Source organism: Cololabis saira, chromosome 20 (assembly GCF_033807715.1).
Source record: "Cololabis saira isolate AMF1-May2022 chromosome 20, fColSai1.1, whole genome shotgun sequence".
Lineage (NCBI taxonomy): Eukaryota > Metazoa > Chordata > Actinopteri > Beloniformes > Belonidae > Cololabis > Cololabis saira.
The window spans coordinates 2,584,580-2,605,926 of record NC_084606.1 but is presented as its reverse complement, the minus strand read 5'-3'; the positions used below and the strand labels follow the sequence as shown (position 1 = coordinate 2,605,926).

The following is a 21,347-nucleotide window of genomic DNA, read 5'->3' as shown; positions in this document are numbered from 1 at the left end:
GACCCAGAACATGACCCCCGAGCAATTATTACATAAACAATGGCAGGTAAAAACTCCCCTAGTTGGAGAAAAACCTTAAGCCAAACAGTGGCAAGGAAAAACTCCCCTTTAGGAGGGAAGAAACCTTGAGCAGGACCAGGCTCATAAGGGGGGACCCTCCTGCCGAGGGCCAGACTGGGGGTCAGGAACGTCAACAGCACAGCAGGCAGGTGGAAGCAGCAACGGGATGACCAGGGGTGGGGACCGCAGGCCAGGACGTAGCTCCCGAAGCTCCGGCCCAATCAGCAAGTCCCAGGTTTGGGTGCAGGGTCGGGGAAAGGTTGAGAAGGGGCAGGGAGAGGAGTCTTGAGGTACAAACCTTCTCCCCCGCCCAAAAGGGGCCGTTACCCTGCCCCTCTCACTCCCACGCTGCAGGATCCGGTGTTTTGCATTCAGAGATGCTCTTCGCCACCGGCAGAGGATGCTGCACCATGTACAAAAGAGAAAAATGAGAAGAGAAGGGGGGGCCAGCACAAGAAACTACAGGAGCGACTCTAACACACTAGAGTTTACACTACCTAGAGATTTACCAACACCAGCTAGAGGTTTACTAAACACTAACTATAGGCTTTACTAAACAGAAAGGTTTTAAGTTTAGTTTTAAAGGTGGAGGTGGTGTCAGCCTCCTTAACCCAGATTGGAAGTTGGTTCCATAGTAATGGTGCCTGATACTAGAACGCCCGCCTTCCAAATCTACGAGAAAACCTGCGCTCTGAGAACGGAGAGCTCTGTATTTATAAGGTTTAGGGACAATAAGCATTGTTACAACAAAGAAATAATCTACCAAACACAAATTTCCTCACTTTTTGTGCCTATTTATTTGTATTATAATTTATATAGTTGCTATAATATTACATAATTTACATAGTTTTATGTTACCTTTCTGTGGAACAGGTTTGATCCATCTGGACCAATGTGCCGGCATAACTGAGACTGTGACTTTAACAATGAATAACTCAGAGGGGGAAGAGGTAAAATAAAGACACACAACACATGAACAATATACATTTTTATGTTGATTAATTTAATGAGAGGCAAACTTTTTCTACATTCATCAAGGAATTCTTTGATGCACTGGATTCCTTCATTGAGCCTCACAGTGATGAAGGAGACTCCTCTGCCTCGCTGCAGGCTGACTGTAAGCATGACTGATGGAAGAAAAGGACATGTTTCCGAAAGATTTACAACTAAAAGCATTCTGTAATGTGAACACAGAGTATTGTTTTCTCCTCTGACAGATGTTCCTCCTCCTTCAGAAGTAACAGTCCACCGTGTTGGCAGGGAGACAGTTTCTCTTCAGTTTGAAAGCAGCTCTTCCTCCGTTAGATACAAGCTTCATGTAGATTACAGCTGTAACACACAGAGAGACAGCGTGGACAGTGACCACGGAGACAGCCTAGAGATTGAGGGATTAAACCCCGGGACTGAGTATACTTTCAACATCAAAAGGATATCAGAAAATGGAACTGAAAGCAACGCGACCTCTTTGTCTGTATTTACAGGTAAATCTGGCATAAAAATGTTATGTTTGAAGGAAATCTGTACAAATTATGAAGGCATTCGTTTTCTTATTGCCATGCAACCACATATCGTAGGCAAATGTACATTTTACATTGATTTTGCTTAGTTTATTGTAAAGACTTGTGGTATTTTGCAAAGAAAATTATTATCCATCACATATACACCAAAAAAAAACAAAACAACACCAAATCATTTATGACCGTAAATACACTTAAACAATCACTTTGAAGTCTAAGACTTGAATTGTGAAAAAAACATATTGCTTTTCATCAGTTAAATCAGTTAAAAATCTGGGCTTGATTTTTGACTCTGAGCTCACTTTTATTCCACATATTAAAAACATAACAAAGATAGGTTTTTACCATCTTAAGAACATAGCCAGAGTCCGCCCATTTCTCTCTCAGGCTACGGGGTGCTAATGCTTTTGTCTCATGTTGTTTAGATTATTGTAACGCCCTGCTCTCTGGTCTTCCCAAAAAGAACATGTATAACCTACAACTATTGCAGAATCCAGCCGCACGCGTGCTGACGAGGACCAGAGGGCTCAAGACCCATCTCTTTAATCAGACTTTTAACTGACTCATTTAACTATTTTACATTTTTTATGCTCACCCCTATTTTTATTGGTTCCTACTACTCTGTTTTATATTAATCTTTAGTTTATCCTGTTTTATCATATTTTATTTTCATTGTTTTATCTCAATGTTATATTTAAAGGAGCTTGAGGCAAGAATAAGAAATGAGACTCATTAGCGCCACCACGGCCGTCGGGGGTACTGCAGCCAACAGCGAAGCCGGCACGGGAGAACGGGGAGAACGCGCATGCAGCGTCATGTGATGTCACATCCGCAGGACAGCGCGGGAAATTCCGGTCCGGAATTGCAGCACATTTTGCAGCACACATTCTTTTTGGTTTGGAACGCTTCATCTGACATTATTTCTAGAAAACTTAAAACGTATACACATTTTTTTCATAAATCCTTCCTCAATCCTGCCTCATGCTCCTTTAAATGTTTTAGTCGTTATTTTGGTCTATTTTATACATTCTTTTGTCTTATTCTCTTAGTTTCGAATGTCTTGCTTTTTAGACATACTTTTAGGATTTTACGTTATGTTATACTTTTTAAACTCTTTTAGTGTATCTTATCCTGCTTTCTTGTAGATTTTATCTCCAGTGTTTCCTCATGTGGAGCCTCCATGCTGGGAGTGACTCTGGCCTGCAGGGGTGTTGTTCTGGGGTCGTCCTGGGGGTGGTTCTGGCCTGGATGGTGGTGGAGCTCTGCACCACGGCTTTACCGCTGTAGTGTGGACTCCTCTATCCATCCGGGCTGGGATGGTCTCTGTGGATACCCCCCCTTGTAGCTGCGTGTTCTGAGACCTCCTGGCATGGACGGCTCCCTGTTACCGTTTCCTCACCTGGATCCTCTGTGCTCAGCCATGTCTACACCGTGTGTCTGCGTGTGTGTCTGTGTGTGGAACTTGGGTGAATTGTGGTGTGCTTGTGTCTGTCTGTGTGTGTGCGGGGAGGGGGGAGGGGGGCAGGGCATTAATACGTTTTATGTTTATTTGTTTTATGTAAAGCACTTTGTGTTGTATTTTATGTATGAAAGGTGCTTTATAAATAAAGTTTGATTTGATTTGATTTTACATTTTACTCTCACAGAACCAGTTCCTCCTACTGGGATAAAAGTCTCTAACGTCACCAGGGAGTCACTGTCTCTGCAATGGGATCCTCCAGCTGGTGAAGTGGAGTCTTGCATTGTGACCTGCTGCAGTGGAGGAGAAACTGTGGAAGAGAAGACAACAAACACAAACAGTGTTACGTTCAACAGCCTGAAGCCAGGAGTGTCTTATTCCCTCCATGTTTCTGCACAACTGAGAAACGGAACTACAAGCCCCCCAGCTTCAATAACTGTCAAAACAAGTAAGTAAAGGAAACATTACAATAATGAACTCAATTTTCCAGTTTCAAATCATGTTGTTACATTAAATGTTACATAAATATTGTTACATTAAACATTAAATATAGGGATAAAGTTACAAAAATCTTGGCTGCTCACTGTGCTCTGTATTGTAATGTATGTATATGTATATATATATATATATATATATATATATATATATATATATATATATATATATATATATATATATACTCATTGGATGTAATTTCCCCTTAAAGGACAGGTGCATATCATAAAATGTTGTGTGAGTCAAATTAAGTTGGTGTGTGTTTGTGTGTAGGAAAGAGAACAGTAAGATGAAAAATATAGATACAGGGACATTACAACTTTGATTGTCCAAAGAAAAAAAAAAGGGAGGCTAGAACGGAGATCTTTTATTTCATTGTGTAGTGTTACAAGTAGATCTAGGTTGGTATTTATGGAAGTTAATATGCTGACCTCAGTTTATGTTGTCTGTAGATCACTGGTGTTAGTGGCAGTTGTCTTTATTTCTTTTGCTTGGATGCGACTTGCCCAGGGTTGTGTAATTGTTCACTGTGTCCATATTATATTTATAGACATGGTGATTGAGATAAGCTTCCAAGACAGATAGGACTTATAGGTTTAGATAGGTTTATATATCAGTAATTCCTGGTGTAAGAGGACGCTGGCGTGTATGTCGCCGCTTCTCCGCCGGTCTACTTTCTACTTTGACGTCTACTTTAACGTCTACTTTAACGCTGTTTTTTCCCAACATCGTTTCCACAATCCTGCCACAACAACATGCAGATTGTGCATTTTGGTCTTTTTATTGTGCTACTCACGCTATTCTCTGGAGATCGAGGATTCTTTCATCTACTCCCCCCGGATACACTTATCTCCAGAAACCCCGCTCTGCTGGCTGGGGCAGGGGTCTGGCTGTCATCCATGGTGCTGATATCCGGGTTAAGGAAACTCCTGCACCCAAGACCACTTCTTTTGAGTGTATTACATTTACACTTACTGGCTCTGCACAACAACAGTGTGTCCTCATTTACCGCCCCCCAAGGCCTCCACCACCTTCATTGCTGAGCTTACAGAGCTACTGACCTCTATCTGCTCCAAGGCTTCATCCACCCTACTGCTAGGTGACTTCAACATCCATGTTGACTCCTCCAGCTGCAGCTTTGCTGCAGAGTTCCTGTCAGTTCTGGACTGCTTTAACTTCACCCAGCATGTACGAGGCCCCACTCATGTCAAAGGTCACACGACCTAGTGTGTTCAACTGGCACCCCTCCCTCCCATCTGCAGTGTGTGGATCTGGCAGTATCTGACCATCATGCGGTCCTGTTCGACATCCCGGTCTCCTCACCTGTACTGCTGCCAGATGGACCATCTCCTTCAGGAGTGTCAAGTCGGTGAGTCCACCAGCTCTGTCTGACCTGCTTGAGGCCCGCTTGGCCCGGGTCCGACCTGACACTTCGGTGGACGACCTGGTCAACCACTACAACGCGGCTCTAACCAGCAGCCTGGACTATCTGGCCCCCCTCAAACACCGGTCTGTCTCTTATGCCCGCCCCGCCCCCTGGTTCACCTCAGACCTCCGCATCTCGAAGACCACCTGTTGCCGGTTGGAGAAGCTGCAATAAAGAACTGGCCTGGCTGTCCACCGGCTGGCTTTTGAAGAGCATGTGAGGTCGTATACAGATGAACTTGCCAGAACCAAGGTGAGGTGTTACTCCACCCTCATTGGCTCTCAACAGAATCACCCCAGGACACTGTTTTCCACCATCAATCGCCTGCTCCGCCCCCCTGCTGGTGTCCCTCAAGGCTCTGTGCTCGGTCCAACTCTCTTCACCACCTACCTGTTCCCCCTCGGCCCGATCATACGCCAGCATGGTCTCAGCTTCCACTGCTACGCTGACGATACCCAGCTCTATCTCAGCACCTCACCATCCTCCCAGCTCCCCCCACAGTCTCTGGTTAACTGCCTCTTTGCCATAAAATCCTGGATGACAACCAACTTCCTCAAACTTAACAGCGATAAGACAGAGCTCATGGTTGTGGGCCCCAAGCCACTGCTCCGGAAGGTTGGAGATCTTCTCATCAGGGTGGATGGCTGTACCATCACACCATCCTCCGAGGTCCGTAACCTGGGCGTCATCTTGGACTCCACCCTCTCCTTCCAGTCACACATCAAATCTTTTACCAAATCTGCCTTCCACCACCTCAGAAACATCTCCCATCTCCGTCCCTCGCTCTCTGACTCTGTGGCAGAAACACTCATCCACGCTTTCATCACCTCCGGACTGAACTATTGTAATGGAGTCCTGTCCGGGGTTCCAAGTAAAACCCTGGACAGGCTCCAGTACGTGCAGAACTCAGCTGCCAGGGTTCTCACCCACACCAAGCCCTGGCAGCACCCCCACACTCATCCAACTCCACTGGCTACCTGTCAAGTTCCACATACGGTACAAACTCCTGCTACTCACCTACAAATCCCTTCATACTCTGGTCCCCCAGTACCTCCCTACTGTAATCCGTGACTCCCCTTCTTTGGACAGTTTCAAATCACAACTCAAAACCCACCTTTTCACTCTGGCCTGTCCCGGTTGTGTTTTTGTTTTGTTTGTTCTTTTTTCTGTTTTTTTGTAAAGCGACCTTGGGTTTCTTGAAAGGCGCTATATAAGTACAAGTCATTATTCGGGCCCGAGCACTTACAGTGCGAAGGCCCTATAGGATGCAGAGCTGCAGTCTTACACGCTTCTCTGCTGCTTCTCGAGGACCAATGCCTGCCAATAAAACTGTAGGATTGCATTATGTAATTGGCGACTCTAAAACTGTAGGATTACATGATGTAATTGGCAGCTCTAACTAGGTGCCTAGCAAAGTAGAAGTGGTTGCAGTTCCCCGCTCTCCAAAAGTTCACCAGGTGCGGTAACCGTTATAGAGGCGTTAACCAAAATAACCTTGTAAAAATTAAAACCAATGCACATTTGGTACCAATAAGAGACCGAAAAGTTAGATGCAGACTACTAAATATACAATCGTTAACCTCCAAGTCTCTGTTAGTAATCGATATAATTACAGAGAGCAGGAATGATATTTTCTGTTTAACAGAAACACGGTTACAGGAGGAAGAGTATATTAGTTTGAATGAATCAACTCCGCCCGGCTACTTTAATCATCATATTCCTAGAAGCACAGGCCGAGGCGGAGGAGTCGCAGCAATTTATAACTCCAGTCTCCAAACAAAAGCTGAACCTAAGTGTAATTATAATACATTTGAAAGCCTCACGCTTAGTCTGAAATTTCCGAGCTGGAAATCAGAGAAGCCAGTTTTGCTAGTGGTAGTGTACCGACCCCCTGCTGGTGCTTATCTAGAGTTTCTGGGTGAATTTTCAGATTTCCAATCTGGATTATTGATCAGTACAGATAAATTCATCATAGTGGGTGACTTTAATCTTAAATTAGCTTTCAATTCCCTTCTAGAATCAATGGGTATCTCACAAAAAGTGGACAAACCGACGCACTGTTTTAATCATACTCTGGATCTCGTTCTCACCTACGGTGTTAAAACTGATGATCTGTTGGTGTCGCCTGTAAACTCCCGTTTGGGAAATAGTGAAGTAGTCGAGGCCAGTGACCTGGGTTCTACCTCTGCAGATGTTGATTTCCTTGCTAGTAACACTGCTGATTTGTTGCATTCAGCTTTAGATGAAGCTTCTAGCCACAAGAGCTTAACTCCCTGGTATAATTCAGATATCCGCATGTTGAAACAAAACGTGCGTAAAATGGAAAGGAAGTGGTACTCTTGTAAGTCTGTAGACTCTTGTTGTGAATGGAAATATATTCTAATAGTATATAAAAAAAGCCATTTGCAAAACCAGAACAGCTTATTCAACGTTGATAGAGGATAACAAAAGTAACCCACGTTTTCTGTTCAGCACTGTAGCCAGGCTGACAAAGAGTTACAACTCTGTTGAGCCGTGCATTCCTGCAGTTCTAAGTAGTGAAGACTTTATGAGCTTCGTTAACAGTAAAATCACGAGAATTAGAAAAGAAATCAACTAGCCGGTTGTGGGCGTTTCTTCCGCTTTAGCGACTTCCGTAGGCTCTGACTTGACTCTAGACTGTTTTGATCCTATAGACCTCCCTGAGCTGACCTCACTCGTCAATAGAGCTAAGTCAACCACATGTATGTTAGACCCCATCCCGACTCGACTATTAAAAAATGTTTTTTCTCTTATTGGTGCGACAATACTGGACCAAATCAACCTATCCCTAAATTTAGGATATGTACCACATACCAATTGCACTCATAGAGGGATTTTCATCTCTGTCTGACTATTCTATTAATTGGTCTAAATCCACAGTTCTGTGTGTTAACTGCAATTTTAGGAATATAGCCAATACCAAATTAAAATCAGGGAACATTAGATATTTAGGCATAAATATCTCCCCTAGGCTGTCAGAGTTAATAACATTTAATTATGTTCAGCTTTTAAAGAAAATAGAAGATGATCTTTCCAGATGGAACTCTTCCCATTTCACTCATGGGAAGAATAGTCATAATTAAAATGATGGTTTTACTAAAAGTAAATTATTTTTTCTCAATGATACCATCGAAACCCCTTCCTTCTGTCAGGGTTTGACATTCCCCCAAGCTTTCCAGTTTCTGTTTTGCCCCGCCTGTGTCCCATCTGCCCTGATTGTCTGCACATGTGTCTTGTCGTGTCTCGTTATCCCCTGAGTATATCTGGTCTTGTCATTCCCTTGTTCCCTGTCGGTCCATATTGTGCTTCCCTCCATGTGCTCCATGAATTCTGGTTTTTTGATCCCTGTTCCTGTTAGTTTTTTCCTGCCAAGCAGCGCTTTGATTTTGTTTTTTTTTTTGCCTCTTGCTTCTTTTGGAATAAACCCTTGTTTTTGCCAACTCCTGCCTCCTTACTCCAACTCTCCCGCATCTGGGTCCTCACCAAAACCTCCCTGACAGAACGGACCGACCACTATGGACCGAGCGGGAGAGAGTGGGCCATTGTTTACCAGGAAGCGGAACTCACGATCCCTGGTTGGCAGCACCCTGACGAGCTGGACTCCCCAGACAAGGAGGAATCTCCCTTCCGGGGAACAAGCCTGGCTCGGGGTGGCCCCCGGAGCATCCGGGCTCTGGGGCGACACCGACGACGGCGTCGACGTCAGCCCCAGCTAGCCGCTGTTCCGGCGGTGGTCTCGGGCGCGTCATCGGTGATGGTCCCGGACCCCCCGCAGCCAGCGCTACGGACCCGGGCACCCCCGCAGCCAGCGTCACGGACCTGGGCACCCCCGCAGTCAGCGCCCCGGACCCGGGCACCCCCGCAGCCAGCGCCACGGACCCGGGCTCCCCCGCAGCCAGCGTCACGGACCTGGGCACCCCCGCAGTCAGCGCCCCGGACCCGGGCACCCCCGCAGTCAGCGCCCCAGACCCGGGTACCCCCGCAGTCAGGGCCCCGGACCCGGGTACCCCTGCAGCCAGCGCCACGGACCTGGGTACCCCCGCAGCCAGCGCCCCGAACCCAGGCCCCCCCCCTCAGCCAGCTCCACGTATCCTGGGTCCCATGCCAAGCCAAGTTCCCATGCCAAGCCTGCCAAGCCCCACGCCACGTCAAGCTTCCCCGCCACGTCAAGAGTCCCCGCCACGTCAAGAGTCCCCGCCACGTCAAGAGTCCCCGCCACGTCAAGAGTCCCCGCCACGTCAAGAGTCCCCGCCACGTCAAGAGTCCCCGCCACGTCAAGAGTCCCCGCCACGTCAAGAGTCCCCGTCACGTCAAGAGTCCCCGTCACGCCAAGAGTCCCCGTCGAGCCCCATGCCAAGTCGTCCAGGTCCCACGCCAAGACCCAGGCCTGGGCCTCGGGGTCGTCCCCTGGAGCTTTCTCGCCGGTCTGCCCGGCCTCGTGGGCTACCCCCGGAGCTTTCTCGCCGGTCTGCCCGGCCTCGTGGGCGACCCCCGGAGCTTTCTTGCCGGTCGGCCCGGTCCCGAGGTCGGCCCCCGGAACGTTGGCCGTGTGTTGGCCTGGAAGGTATCTACAGCATGTAATCATAGGTGGACAGTTGGTACCCTTTAATACACTTAGGGCCTGATTTACTAAAGGTTTGCGTGCGTAAAAACGTGTGCAAACTTGACAGCACCCGCAAACCAATGTGCGAGCTGATCTACTAACGGCGTGCAAAGACGACTGCGTCTCTGAAATCCGCAGAATAGCGCACGCTATTCATTTAGTACTTTTGCCCTGATGAATAATCAATAGGGGGCGTAACCGCCAGAGAGTGCTAAATACTGGGAGGGGAAAATGCAAATAGGTTAATTTACCACACGCAATGAGATTTACCAAGCCTGAAAGTAGTTGCGCGTATTGTGATTGCGTCTGTATTTAATACGTTCGAAAGGAAGGTGGAGTCGAGCCGCTACTCCTCCACATTGAGAGGAGTCAGCTGAGGTGGCTTGGGCATCTGTACCGGATGCCTCCTGGATGCCTCCCCAGGGAGGTGTTCCAGGCATGTCCCACCGGGAGGAGACCCCGGGGAAGACCCAGGACACACTGGAGAGACTATGTCTCTCGGCTGGCCTGGGAACGCCTCGGACTCCCCCCGGAAGAGCTGGAGGAAGTGTCTGGGGTGAAGGAAGTCTGGTCATCCCTGCTGAGGCTGCTGCCCCCGCGACCCGGGAACGGACAAGCGGCGGACGATGAGTGAGTGAGTGAGGAAGGTGCTAATCTGCTGCTGCTGTTATTGTGGCAAGGAGGCGACATCCAAAATCAAAGAATACGCAGAGAGAGAGTCTTTATTCTGCATGCTATTTTAAAAATGGTTGCACAAGTTTTATTAAAGGCCACTTTTTCTTTAGTTCTTTGCCTTATATCTTGCAACCTTCTTTTAATGTGCCCCCCTCCACTCGCCCACAAGCAGGCCAAGCCTTTGTGCCAAACTTTGTATTATCTTATTGAACGTGAAATCATCCTTCGTAAATTACATTTAATTAAAACCCGTGCTTATTAATCACAAAACACAGGTTAAACATCATGACCAAATCCGCTCCGACCCGCTGTGTCAGTGATCAGCGCAGACAGACTGCAGCTTCGCCTGAATTATGGTTCCGCGTTAAATCGACGGCGTAGCCGACGCGTAGGGTCGCGGTGGGGTGTGCGTCACCGCGTACCCTACGCCGTCGTTTCTGCGTTAGTGTAGCGCGGAACCATAAATCAGCCTTTAGTGTGCGCTCTGTGCGCTGTTCTGAACACTTCTCTTCTCTTCTTTCGGATGATGGTCCCGTCTGTCACACATTTACTGTCAGTGTTTGCTATATAATATATAATATTTGCAATATACTGTGGACATCTGAATAAAAACTTAACTCATAAATAGATGAATCAAAGCGCTCTCCAGCTCTGCGTCTGATTGTCTTTTTCTCCTCAGATCATGCCGAGCACAGCGGGGTCACGTAAACCCGACCAATTAAATATTAAAATCAAATTCAGTCCTGTGGCCCGTTTTTCGATTTCGTATTTTTGATCTGTGCCTAAAATTGAAATATGAAAAACCATTTATCAATTGCGGACGCAATCTTAGTTGATCACCCGCAAAGCACACAACAACAGCACGCGCAAACTTTTTCAGTGCACACGCAATTTAGTACTCTTTATTTAGGATCTTAGTAAATCGGGCCCTTACTGTTCAATATGGAATTAGCAGTAAAAAAAATTTTAGAATACCAACAACTTAAGGCCATAATAAATAAAACATATAAACTTAACCAATCAGACCTACAACTTCCCGCCAGGATAATATAATTATTGAACCTAAGCACTCTAAAGTTGTTATCAAAACTTTACAGGTTAGTGTCTAAAATAAAAAATTCAGTCCCTCTTCCGATTTCAAAATGGGAGGCGGATCTCTCTCTTAACACCGACCAGATTTCTTGGTCACAAATATGTTTAAATACTTTCACACAATACCTTATCAGTGTTCAATTGACACAGTAGTTTTCATTGGTAATTTTCATCACTTTATTTTAAACACAAACATTTTTCTGTCTGCAGCAGGTTTTAGAAGGAAGTAAAATTATTATCATTTTCTGTATATCCACAGAAACAGAACTGGAATGCCATTTGGAGGATTTGGGGTTGATGCCGTACTACAGAGAGAAGCTAACACTCAGCAAGATCCTGGAGATTGATGAGAAGACCATCACTGATGTTCCTGTCAAGAGTAAATCAGATCTCCCATGGTATTTTCTAAAGAAACTGATGATGGTTAATGTGACAGCAAGGAATATGAAATGTGCATCAGTTAGTGAGTTGAACTGTGATGATTCATCAGGGAAGTTAGATTTGCGTGATCTACTTGACAGTCCAAACACAGGTGACACACTAAACCCTCTCGACATAATCACTGCTCTCTTTCTGTGTTCAGATGCTTTTGTACAACAAGAAATGGCACTAAAAATGTCGATGTGTCAGTTCGCTGTGCCTCTGCTGCTTCCCAGCTGTGATACAGAACAGTGTACACTCATGTTGTGGGCCATGAGAGACATTATTAAGAAGTACAGACCTCCAGCTCTTTCACAATCCAAGGGTTTCATTGAAGAGAGAATAGTTGATTCTCAAGTTCCAATGATCTCTTTTGTGAGACTGGGTAACTGCTCCTTGTCAAAGTCAGAGATCCTCAACAAGCTTCTCAGCAATTCTCAGCAGTACCACGACACCTTTGTTCACCACAACATGGAGGGTGGTGACAGTCCAAAAAGCATATCCAACGGACTGGCAGAAATAACCTGGTACCTTCCTGGTGGGAACACAAACATTGATCTTTTCAATAAACCAGTGGCTGTGGCTAATCTTCACGGGGACATTGCTACATTTAAAAAACAATACTTCTTTCTGTGTCAGACATCTGCAGCAGTCTTCGTGTTTTTTGACCATTTGGACTCTGAGTGCAAAATCCTCACAACCCAAGACCAGAAGGCTCAGATCTTCTTGGTGGGAAACAGTGAGAGCAAGAACTTCAGCTTAGAAACACTAGTAAACGTAGCAACTGCATTGGATTTGACTAAAAACAACATTATTATTAAGACAAAACAGAAAAATGATGCAGATTTTATCAAATGTTTGAGGAAAAAAGTGAGTGATGTAGTTGAAAACCCACAGATGAACATGCCAATAGCACATATGGCTGACATTGCTCATGAACTGAGAATCCTGGTTGATGAAGACTCTCCACAGTGCCAGGCTGGGAAGAAGAGTGCAGATGACATCACTGAAGAAATTCAAGATCTCCTTCAGTATAAAGAACAACAACTTCCATTGCAAGGACAAATATGGAAGGAACTGAGTCACTTAGAAAAAGAGGAATTTCGACTAAAAAAAGTTGGATCTGAGAACATAGAAATGTACAAAAGTGACCTTGAGCAGCAGAGGGAGGAACTCCGGAAAAAGCAGAATTCTTATGATATGTCCCCAGCAATGACATGCTTCATCAATGCAATATCTAGACCAGGAATAGAAAGCTGTTATTTCCTGAAATGGATGCGAATGAACCTTGATAACGTATCTCGTTTAAAACTCTCCGCACTGAGAGAGATGTACAAAGAAAAGTGTAAAGATTCTGCAAACCAAGATGAGGTGAACGAAATTGACCGGCAACTTTCCAACAGCTCTCTGGGGATTGAACATTTCTTCCGTGAAATGGGTCAGATCTATGAAGCTTCCTTCTCACTTCCAGAAACACACCCATCACGTCAACAATTTCAACATCTGCCCAAACTCTGTGCACAGTTGTTGCTTGATGGATTTCCTCTTGAACTTGTTGATGGAGATGCATCCAACATACCTCTGAGATGGGTGAGTGACGTTCTCACTCAGCTCAATCACTTTGTGTCTCCAAAGAACAAAATACGGGTAGTTACAGTTCTTGGAGTTCAGAGCACTGGAAAGTCCACTCTCCTGAACACCATGTTTGGAGTGCAGTTTGCAGTCAGCAGTGGTCGATGTACTCGGGGTGCCTTCATGCTGCTCATCAGACTCAATGAAGACATCAAAAGAGAATTTGGCTCTGACTTCATGGTGATCATTGACACCGAAGGCTTAAAGTCACCAGAACTTGCTCAGCTGGACAACAGCTATGAGCATGACAATGAGCTTGCGACGCTTGTGGTGGGGCTGAGTGATATCACCATTATCAATATCGCAATGGAGAATTCAACTGAAATGAAGGACATTCTGCAAATAGTGGTTCATGCTTTCCTCCGGATGAAGGAGGTGGGCAAAAGACCAAAATGTCAGTTTGTGCATCAAAACGTTTCTGATGTTTCTGCTAATGAGAAGAACCTACGAGACAGGAAACTGCTCCTGGAGCAGTTAAATGAGATGACCCAAGCAGCAGCCAAAATGGAAACGAGAGAGGAGAACAAAAGCTTCACTGATGTGATGGAGTACAGTCCAGACACTGGAAACTGCTACGTTCCTGGACTCTGGAATGGAAACCCACCAATGGCACCAGTCAATGTGGGGTACAGCGAGACTTTATACGAGCTCAAAAAGAACATCATCCAACAACTAGGAGAGGGTGTATCATCTGCTAATGATGTATTGGAGTTTAAAGAGTGGATGATCAGTCTGTGGAATGCTGTGAAGCACGAAAACTTCATCTTCAGCTTCAGAAACAGCCTTGTAGCTGACGCATACATGAAGCTCTGCACAGAGTTCAACAAGTGGGATTGGGAATTCAAGAAATCAATGTACAGTTGGGTTTCCAACGCAGAAACAAAGATCTCCAACTTTGGTACAGTTGAAGCAAAGTCTCAAATATCTGATATGGAAGAATTCCTTACTCAGTTAAAATGTGAAGCGACCACAGAGCTGTCTAAATGGGAGAAGAAGATCCTTGACAATCTGGAGGAATACTTCAAGCAGACAGATGGACATGTGTATCTGGTTGCAGGATACAAAGAGGAATTTAAAAACAGTGCAAAAAACCTTCGTCGAGAATTGGAAAATTCTGTCGTAAATCAGCTCACAGCAGCAGCTGATATCAAACAGGCACTGAAAGAAGTTGACAAAATAAAGGAGAATCATACAAAAGAAATAGAAAAAGCAGTAGGTGAATTAATTAGTGAGTGTCGAAAGAAAAATGTCCAAATGACAGACGCAGAGTTGAACAAAGAGTTTGATAGGATGTGGAGTGAAACACTGAGGAAGATGTCTTTCTCTGGACTAAAACGCAGAGATGTCTTCACAGATGTGAGCCACTATCTGAGAGAAAATGTTTCATACAAGGGGAGTCTTGCATGTGAACTGCTGAGTAAAAAATCCCTCGAAGAGTGTGGGTTGGAGCCTTTCATACACAAACCTGATGGACGGGGTGAAACACTAAAGACAAAATTCAGGGGTTGGTTTAATCTTGAAGATCTTATAAAAGCCAGACAAAAAGTGGCTGACAACATCATAGCTGCTTGCCAAGACTCTGTAACAGACAAAACAAAAAGAAACACCAACTACCACAATACCTACATCCAGGAGATCCTTCGCATCATTGATGAAATGCGGAACAATGCTGATGTTGAGACAGACATTGAGTTTGAATTTTCTCTAAAGCAGCACATCTGTGCAGTTGCAGCCAGAAACTTTCAGAGAATGCAAGAAGACTTCATACAAGCAAATGACCCCAAGTTCCTTCTGGATAAAAACAAGGAAAAGTTCTGTGCTGATTTCAAAGATGTTTTCCACAAACGAGACCAGTGCCAGAAGAAGGCTCAAGAGTTCATAGAGCAATGTTTGAAACCTGCTGTTGAAGACTTTGTCTACCGTTCTCTGGGTACGAATATCACCGAAGAAATGATGAGAAGTAAAGTGTTCAGCACACGAACCTCCTTCCAGTGTTCAATTCTGCTGGATTTGCTGTCAAGGGAAGACTTCAACAGCTATCTGAGCTGCATTTGCATTTATCAGGATTATGTAAAAACATGGATACTTCAACAAATAAGGAAGCACTTCTCAGGTGCTTCTAAAACATCTGGGTATGAGGAAGAACATATCAAGTCGAGCATCCAAAATATAAAGGACGCCATGGAAAAGGCCAAATCAGAGACGGGTGATGACCTGAAGACATTTGTTGAGCACATATGCAGAGAACTCAGTGATAAACTGGTCATTTCCCAGGATGCTCTTGGTGCCTTCATGATCCTGAACAACGCTGACCAGGAGCAGTTTGCTGGTTGGTTAACTGAGTCTGTGGAAAATATGGAAGAAACTCTTAAGAAGAAGTTTAAAGACACAACCTTTGAGATAAAACTAGAACTTCTCCGTGTGAATCCTCAGACTGAGCTTTTCACCAGAGTGGTTGGTTGTGGGAAACAGTGTCCGTTCTGTAAAGTTCCCTGTGAAGCAGGAGGAGGCAAACATAAAGATCACTTTGCTTCCCTGCATCGACCACAAGGTCTGGGTAGCTACATGTGTGTCGGTTCAGAAAAAATTGTAACTGACATTTGCACATCTCTTGTGATCAGTGACAAGAACTTTCGCTGCAGGGCCACCAACATGAAAGATCATCCTTACAAGTCTTACAGGGATATTTTCCCAGACTGGCACATTCCTCCTGATGGGAGTCTTGAGGCATCAGATTTCTGGAAATATGTGATGAACAAGTACAACAGGGACTTTGCTGAAACATATGAGGCAGAGCCAGCTGACATTCCTGAAACTTGGAAGAACATTACAAAACAACAGGCAGAAACAAGCCTAAAAAAACATTTAACGTCAGCTGAGACTGATCATATTCAACCTCACTCTCTTTGATGGTGAAAGTGAACCTTCCACTCTCAATGTCCTTAAAGTTTCTTTATTAACACCTTCAAGTTTGGTAACACATATAGATCTGGAAACATTGGAGGATTTTGTGTTTGTCGATCCTGTCAGTCGAGGACATTGAAGATGCCTTCACAATTGGATTAATGATAACAGGATTTCTGCTTTTTGGAGTTGGTGGATTCCTGGAGTCTGTTTCACAAAGCAGGTTCAACAAACTCTGAGTCTAATCCTGAACTCTTAGTTGATCTACTCTGAGATCGGAAACTCTGAGTTTTCGGTTCCAGAACAGCGGATTTGAGGTAATTTACTCAAGTAGTTTCACCTGGAGTTAAGCTCGTGCGTGAGGGAAATAAAAAGCCATCATCAGTAGAGCGCTGATACAAGGATTCACCATGGCAACCGGCGACACAAAAGAGCGACATACATTTTCTTTTTTTTCTTTTTAACTTTATTTATCATTTCAATTTACAAAATCCCTTTGAGGAAACATCAGTTTGCATCTGAAGATCCACATACTTCACCCCACTGGAGTTAGAAGTGTTAATACGTGCATGGTGAGTATGAGAGCATATTTTGGAAAAAAAAAAGAAATTTTATTGTCATTTAGATCAGGGTTGGGTACGGCAGCTGCCACACCTCGGCTTCAGGGGAAAATGTAAATGTTTTATTTTTTTAAATACATTTATGGAATTACTCTGTGTCTATTTGTATTGATTTGTTCTATTACTTAATACATATAAAATAACTACAAATGCATATCAGAACAACATGATGGATTTCAGTAGGTATTATCTTTCCCAACACTTGTTCCCCCTCATATCTTGAAATGTCCCAGCGTCCCTGACGACAGTGGTCGCTATCAATCTGGTTTTTAGTGCGCTCTGCAGTGTTACTAACTTACAAAAATGAAAAGGAAGCAGACAACCACGCAATTAAAAAAGAAAGAAGACAAGTGATGGGTCCAGAAGATATTAACGAGGCTGTTAGCCACTGATGGATTAATTATGCAAGTTCATCTCAAAGTAAGATATAAATCCTCTTATACATCTGTTTAAGGGAAATATTTGACTTTTTTTTACTCTCCTTCTCCTTTTTGCATTTGGACTTTAACTGTTTGAAGTTAAAATCTGATGTCCCTGTGATATTGTTGCACTGACATAGTGAATAAAGTGAACAAGTTAAATTGCGTTTGTTAGATAAGCCTTTTCTGCTCTCTAACTCTGCCGCTTGCTGTCCGTGGTGCAGAAAACGGATGTGTATTGCGTAAAGACACATTGGCTGAATTGACGCCACTGAGGGAGGAGACAGAGAGAAACTCCAAGTTCGCTGAAATAAACCTGGTCCCGACCAGGTTAGGTTCAGAGCGTCTGTTACTACGGTAACTGACCAGGTTAGGTTCAGAGCGTCTGTTACTACGGTAACTGACCAGGTTAGGTTCAGAGCGTCTGTTACTACGGTAACTGACCGAGAGCTTAAGTTACCTCTCTTTGTGAAACAGGCTAGAGTTACCTCTCTTTCTCTGGTTTGAGTTACCTCCCTTTGTGAAACGGAAAACTCAGAGTTTCCCTCATTTCAGGGTTAACAGATTCAGAGTTTTCACTAAACCTGCTTTGTGAAACGGACCCCTGGTCTATCGACAAACACGTAAGTCGTCGACAGCTGTTCTGGCCCTTTCTGAGCTGCCGGACGTGGCTGAGGGGATAAGCTCGGCGACTAACACTCAGACTTTAACGTTGGGGGAGCAAAGCCGTAAACTGGATGCGATTCTTGAACAGAATCGCAGGCTGGCGGCGGTCTTTGAGCTCATTGGCAAGATGGATAAGACCTTGGAGAAATGGAAGCTCGGCTTGGCGGGAATTGATCACAAATTCGTCTGTTTGGAGTCGCCATTGATGAACCAGAGACTTAAGGCAGACGGAAAATTACTGGGATCTGCCTGTTCCTTTCAAGCCGCAGCGATCACTTGGATGCACCGTGCCGGGAACCCCCCCCCCCCCCCAGCAACCCTCCCCCCATATCCACATGCAAGTGTTCGTAATGATGTTGTTGCTTCGTGTGCCGAGGTGTTTTTTGCACCTTGACACTGCGTATATACACAGTGTGAAGATGTGTTTCCCTCCCCCCCTATCCCAGTGTTACCCTTGGAGAACAGGCGCATAATACCATCGTGCCGCCGCCGGTGTATCCAAAGTCAAATACATTGTTTTTCTAAACTGTCAATAAAGCTGATTCTGGTTTTATTCTGATTCTGAAATCAAAAAGGTTTAGAAATGCTGATATGAGAAAAATTGATGGATGTGGTTTTCTTTTATCTGCATTTGCTTACAACAATAAAAAAGTAATCTGATTTACTTTTATGCGCAACTATTTCCTATCATTAAATCCTTAATGATTGTTATACAAGTAGACATGATATTTACTCAGTTACATCTGAAATCACTGAAATGAAATGTTTGTTTTAAAACAAATCTCACATTATAAAATAAGTTGAATGCTTTTCTGATTTCTCATTCCAGAATGTAAAGCATTACGATCATGACTGTACTTACTTTTTGGCATAATTGCATATGCTTTCTTTTCATCTTTTCTTTTTTTTAGCTTTCAAAGTACAACAACTACTTTGTTGAAGTACATCATTATAAAGTGGACTTTACAGTATTTTGGATAAATATCAAAGAAAATGTTCAAGAGTAAACAATGATGATTTCAAACAGCATTCATTACTTGTGTTTAAAATAAACCTTTTCACTCGTGAATATTTTGTTCTCATTTGATTTGCCATAATTTTAAAGAAAATCATTGACTGATCTCTAAATGTCTGTTAAATATTGTCTTTGTGTGAATACTTAATCAACAGAACTAAATAACTAGTTAGTGTTCATCTTTACTTGTGTGTAACGTGACTAATAAAGATTTATGCTTTCAGTCTAACTTGTGTTTTGTGCCGTCATTAAAAATAAATCCTGTGTCTCATATTTGAACATATAATCTCAGTGTCTCACTTTCATGGATCTCTCAGAATTATTCTACATCCTTGACGCCTCACAGCTCAATTTATTGAACAGTTGCAGGATTTAAAGAGTATTAAATCCTCATTTCAGCACATCAGTTCTCCTTCTCCACTACTTGTTATACCAGCTTTAATCACAGATTACATAACATTGAGCGACAGACTTAACAACAAACTTCAAGATCTCTTAGACCCGTTAGTTAAGATTTGTTCATCTGAGACCTGCTCATCCGTCCACATTACTGTGGAAAAGAAAGTTAATGACACATCCAACAGGATTTATTCAGCTGAGACCTTTTCAGTGTGACTTCATGATCATGCTGCACCTACAACTTTACCGTTATTACCTGAATTACCAGACTTGGTAGCTTAAGTAAACATACTTACAAAGTAGAACTGAGAGCAAAATAATACCAAAGTAAAAAGGTTGTAATATTCTCCAATAATTGTGTTTTGGTTGAATTGTTCAAATTCCAAGTATTTGGTTGAGTGACATATAAAGGATTAAGGTCTGTCACTGTTTTTTTGTTTGGGAACAATTCATAGATTAGATGATTTGTTTTTATCAAGATCGTTATTTATTGTACAAAGCGGTTATATTGCTGTTGTCATAAGATTTATGTTTGTTTAGTATAAGTGCAGCTTTCACTCTTACAAATGAACAATGTTGAATTAAAACATATTGATGTAGATTCTCAGTTGGTGGAACAGGTCAACGGTCAAACCCAGAGCTGCTCTGTCACCGTAATGTCGCGACAAAGACACCCCATCTCCTGATCAGTTTAAAAATTATATTTTATTTAGTTCACAAGTATTTTCTAAGAAACTAGCGTTAAAGCTTCAGAGTGGACCAAGGCCAAAATAACAAACAAAACAGAACTTCCTGAAATAACCCAAACTTACTTAAGTGAATTACTTACCTACCTAACTAAAATAAACATAAGAAAACTAGGATCAAAACAAATATCAGTCCACCCCTATAAACTACAATTCTACAACCACAAGTGTCTGGTTGAGGGAGGAGGGAGATCTGATCTCTCTCTCATCCATCATCCTGGCAGTCTCATCCTGTTGGTACAGCTCCATGTAGCCAATCCTCTTCTAGCTCTGGAACCCTCAACCAATCCTGGTCAAGCACCAGTGCATAAGTCACCTCCACAATTTCTACACACACATACATCACTAGATGTAAGAGTCACCAAAGACACATTACTGTTACAGTTAAATAAACGTTGGGTTGTCACTCTTTAACGTAAACCATGACTATGCTTTAAAAGTTTTATGATTCCCCGACATATATTTTCAAAATTATATTTTCAAAAATCTTCTCCGGGAGTTATGCGGTCGATGTACCGGACCGTCGTGGTAAAGAAGGAGCTGAGTCGAAAGGCGAAGCTCTCGATTTACCGGTCGATCTACGCCCCTACCCTCACCTATGGTCATGAACTTTGGGTAGTGACCGAAAGGACAAGATCGCGGATACAAGCGGCCGAGATGAGTTTCCTCCGCAGGGTGGCTGGACGCTCCCTTACAGATGAGTTCCTCCCTTAGAGATGAGTTTCCTCCCTTAGAGATGAGTTTCCTCTGCAGGGTGGCTGGACGCTCCCTTAGAGATAGGGTGAGGAGTTCGGTCACCCGGGAGGAGCTCGGTGTCGAGCCGCTGCTCCTTCACATTGAGAGGAGTCAGCTGAGATGGCTTGGGCATCTGTATCGGATCCTCCTGGATCCTCCCTAGGGAGGTGTTCCAGGCATGTCCCTCCTCCCTAGCGAGGTGTTCCAGGCATGTCCCTCCTCCCTAGGGAGGTGTTCCAGGCATGTCCCTCCGGGAGGAGACCCCGTCGAAGACCCAGGACACGCTGGAGAGACTATGTCTCTCGGCTGGCTTGGGAACGTCTCGGACTCCCCTCGGAAGAGCTGGAGGAAAGTGTCTGGGGTGAAGGAAGTCTGGGCATCTCTGTTGAGGCTGCTGCCCCCGCGACCCGGGAACGGATAAGCGGAAAAATGGATGGATGGAT

General features: G+C 44.1%; 1 protein-coding gene across 1 annotated transcript; it reads left to right on the top strand.

Moving 5' to 3' along the window:
* Nucleotides 1–1,032: 1,032 nt before the first annotated feature.
* On the top strand, nucleotides 1,033–16,324 carry LOC133420913 (interferon-induced very large GTPase 1-like). The gene is made up of 5 exons (XM_061710795.1): nucleotides 1,033–1,053; nucleotides 1,099–1,177; nucleotides 1,278–1,541; nucleotides 3,224–3,484; nucleotides 11,608–16,324. Exons 1-5 carry the CDS (start codon nucleotides 1,033–1,035, stop codon nucleotides 16,308–16,310), a joined length of 5,328 nt encoding a protein of 1,775 aa, XP_061566779.1. The 3' UTR covers nucleotides 16,311–16,324.
* The last annotated feature ends 5,023 nt before the right edge of the window (nucleotides 16,325–21,347 follow it).

Bases quoted from the DNA above. Each gene is read 5' to 3' on its own strand.
- LOC133420913 (XM_061710795.1), top strand. From the start codon at position 1,033: ATGAACAATATACATTTTTAT. The intron at 1,054-1,098 runs GTTGATTAATTT...ACATTCATCAAG, and splicing joins TGAACAATATACATTTTTAT to GAATTCTTTGATGCACTGGA. The intron at 1,542-3,223 runs GTAAATCTGGCA...TTACTCTCACAG, and splicing joins CTCTTTGTCTGTATTTACAG to AACCAGTTCCTCCTACTGGG.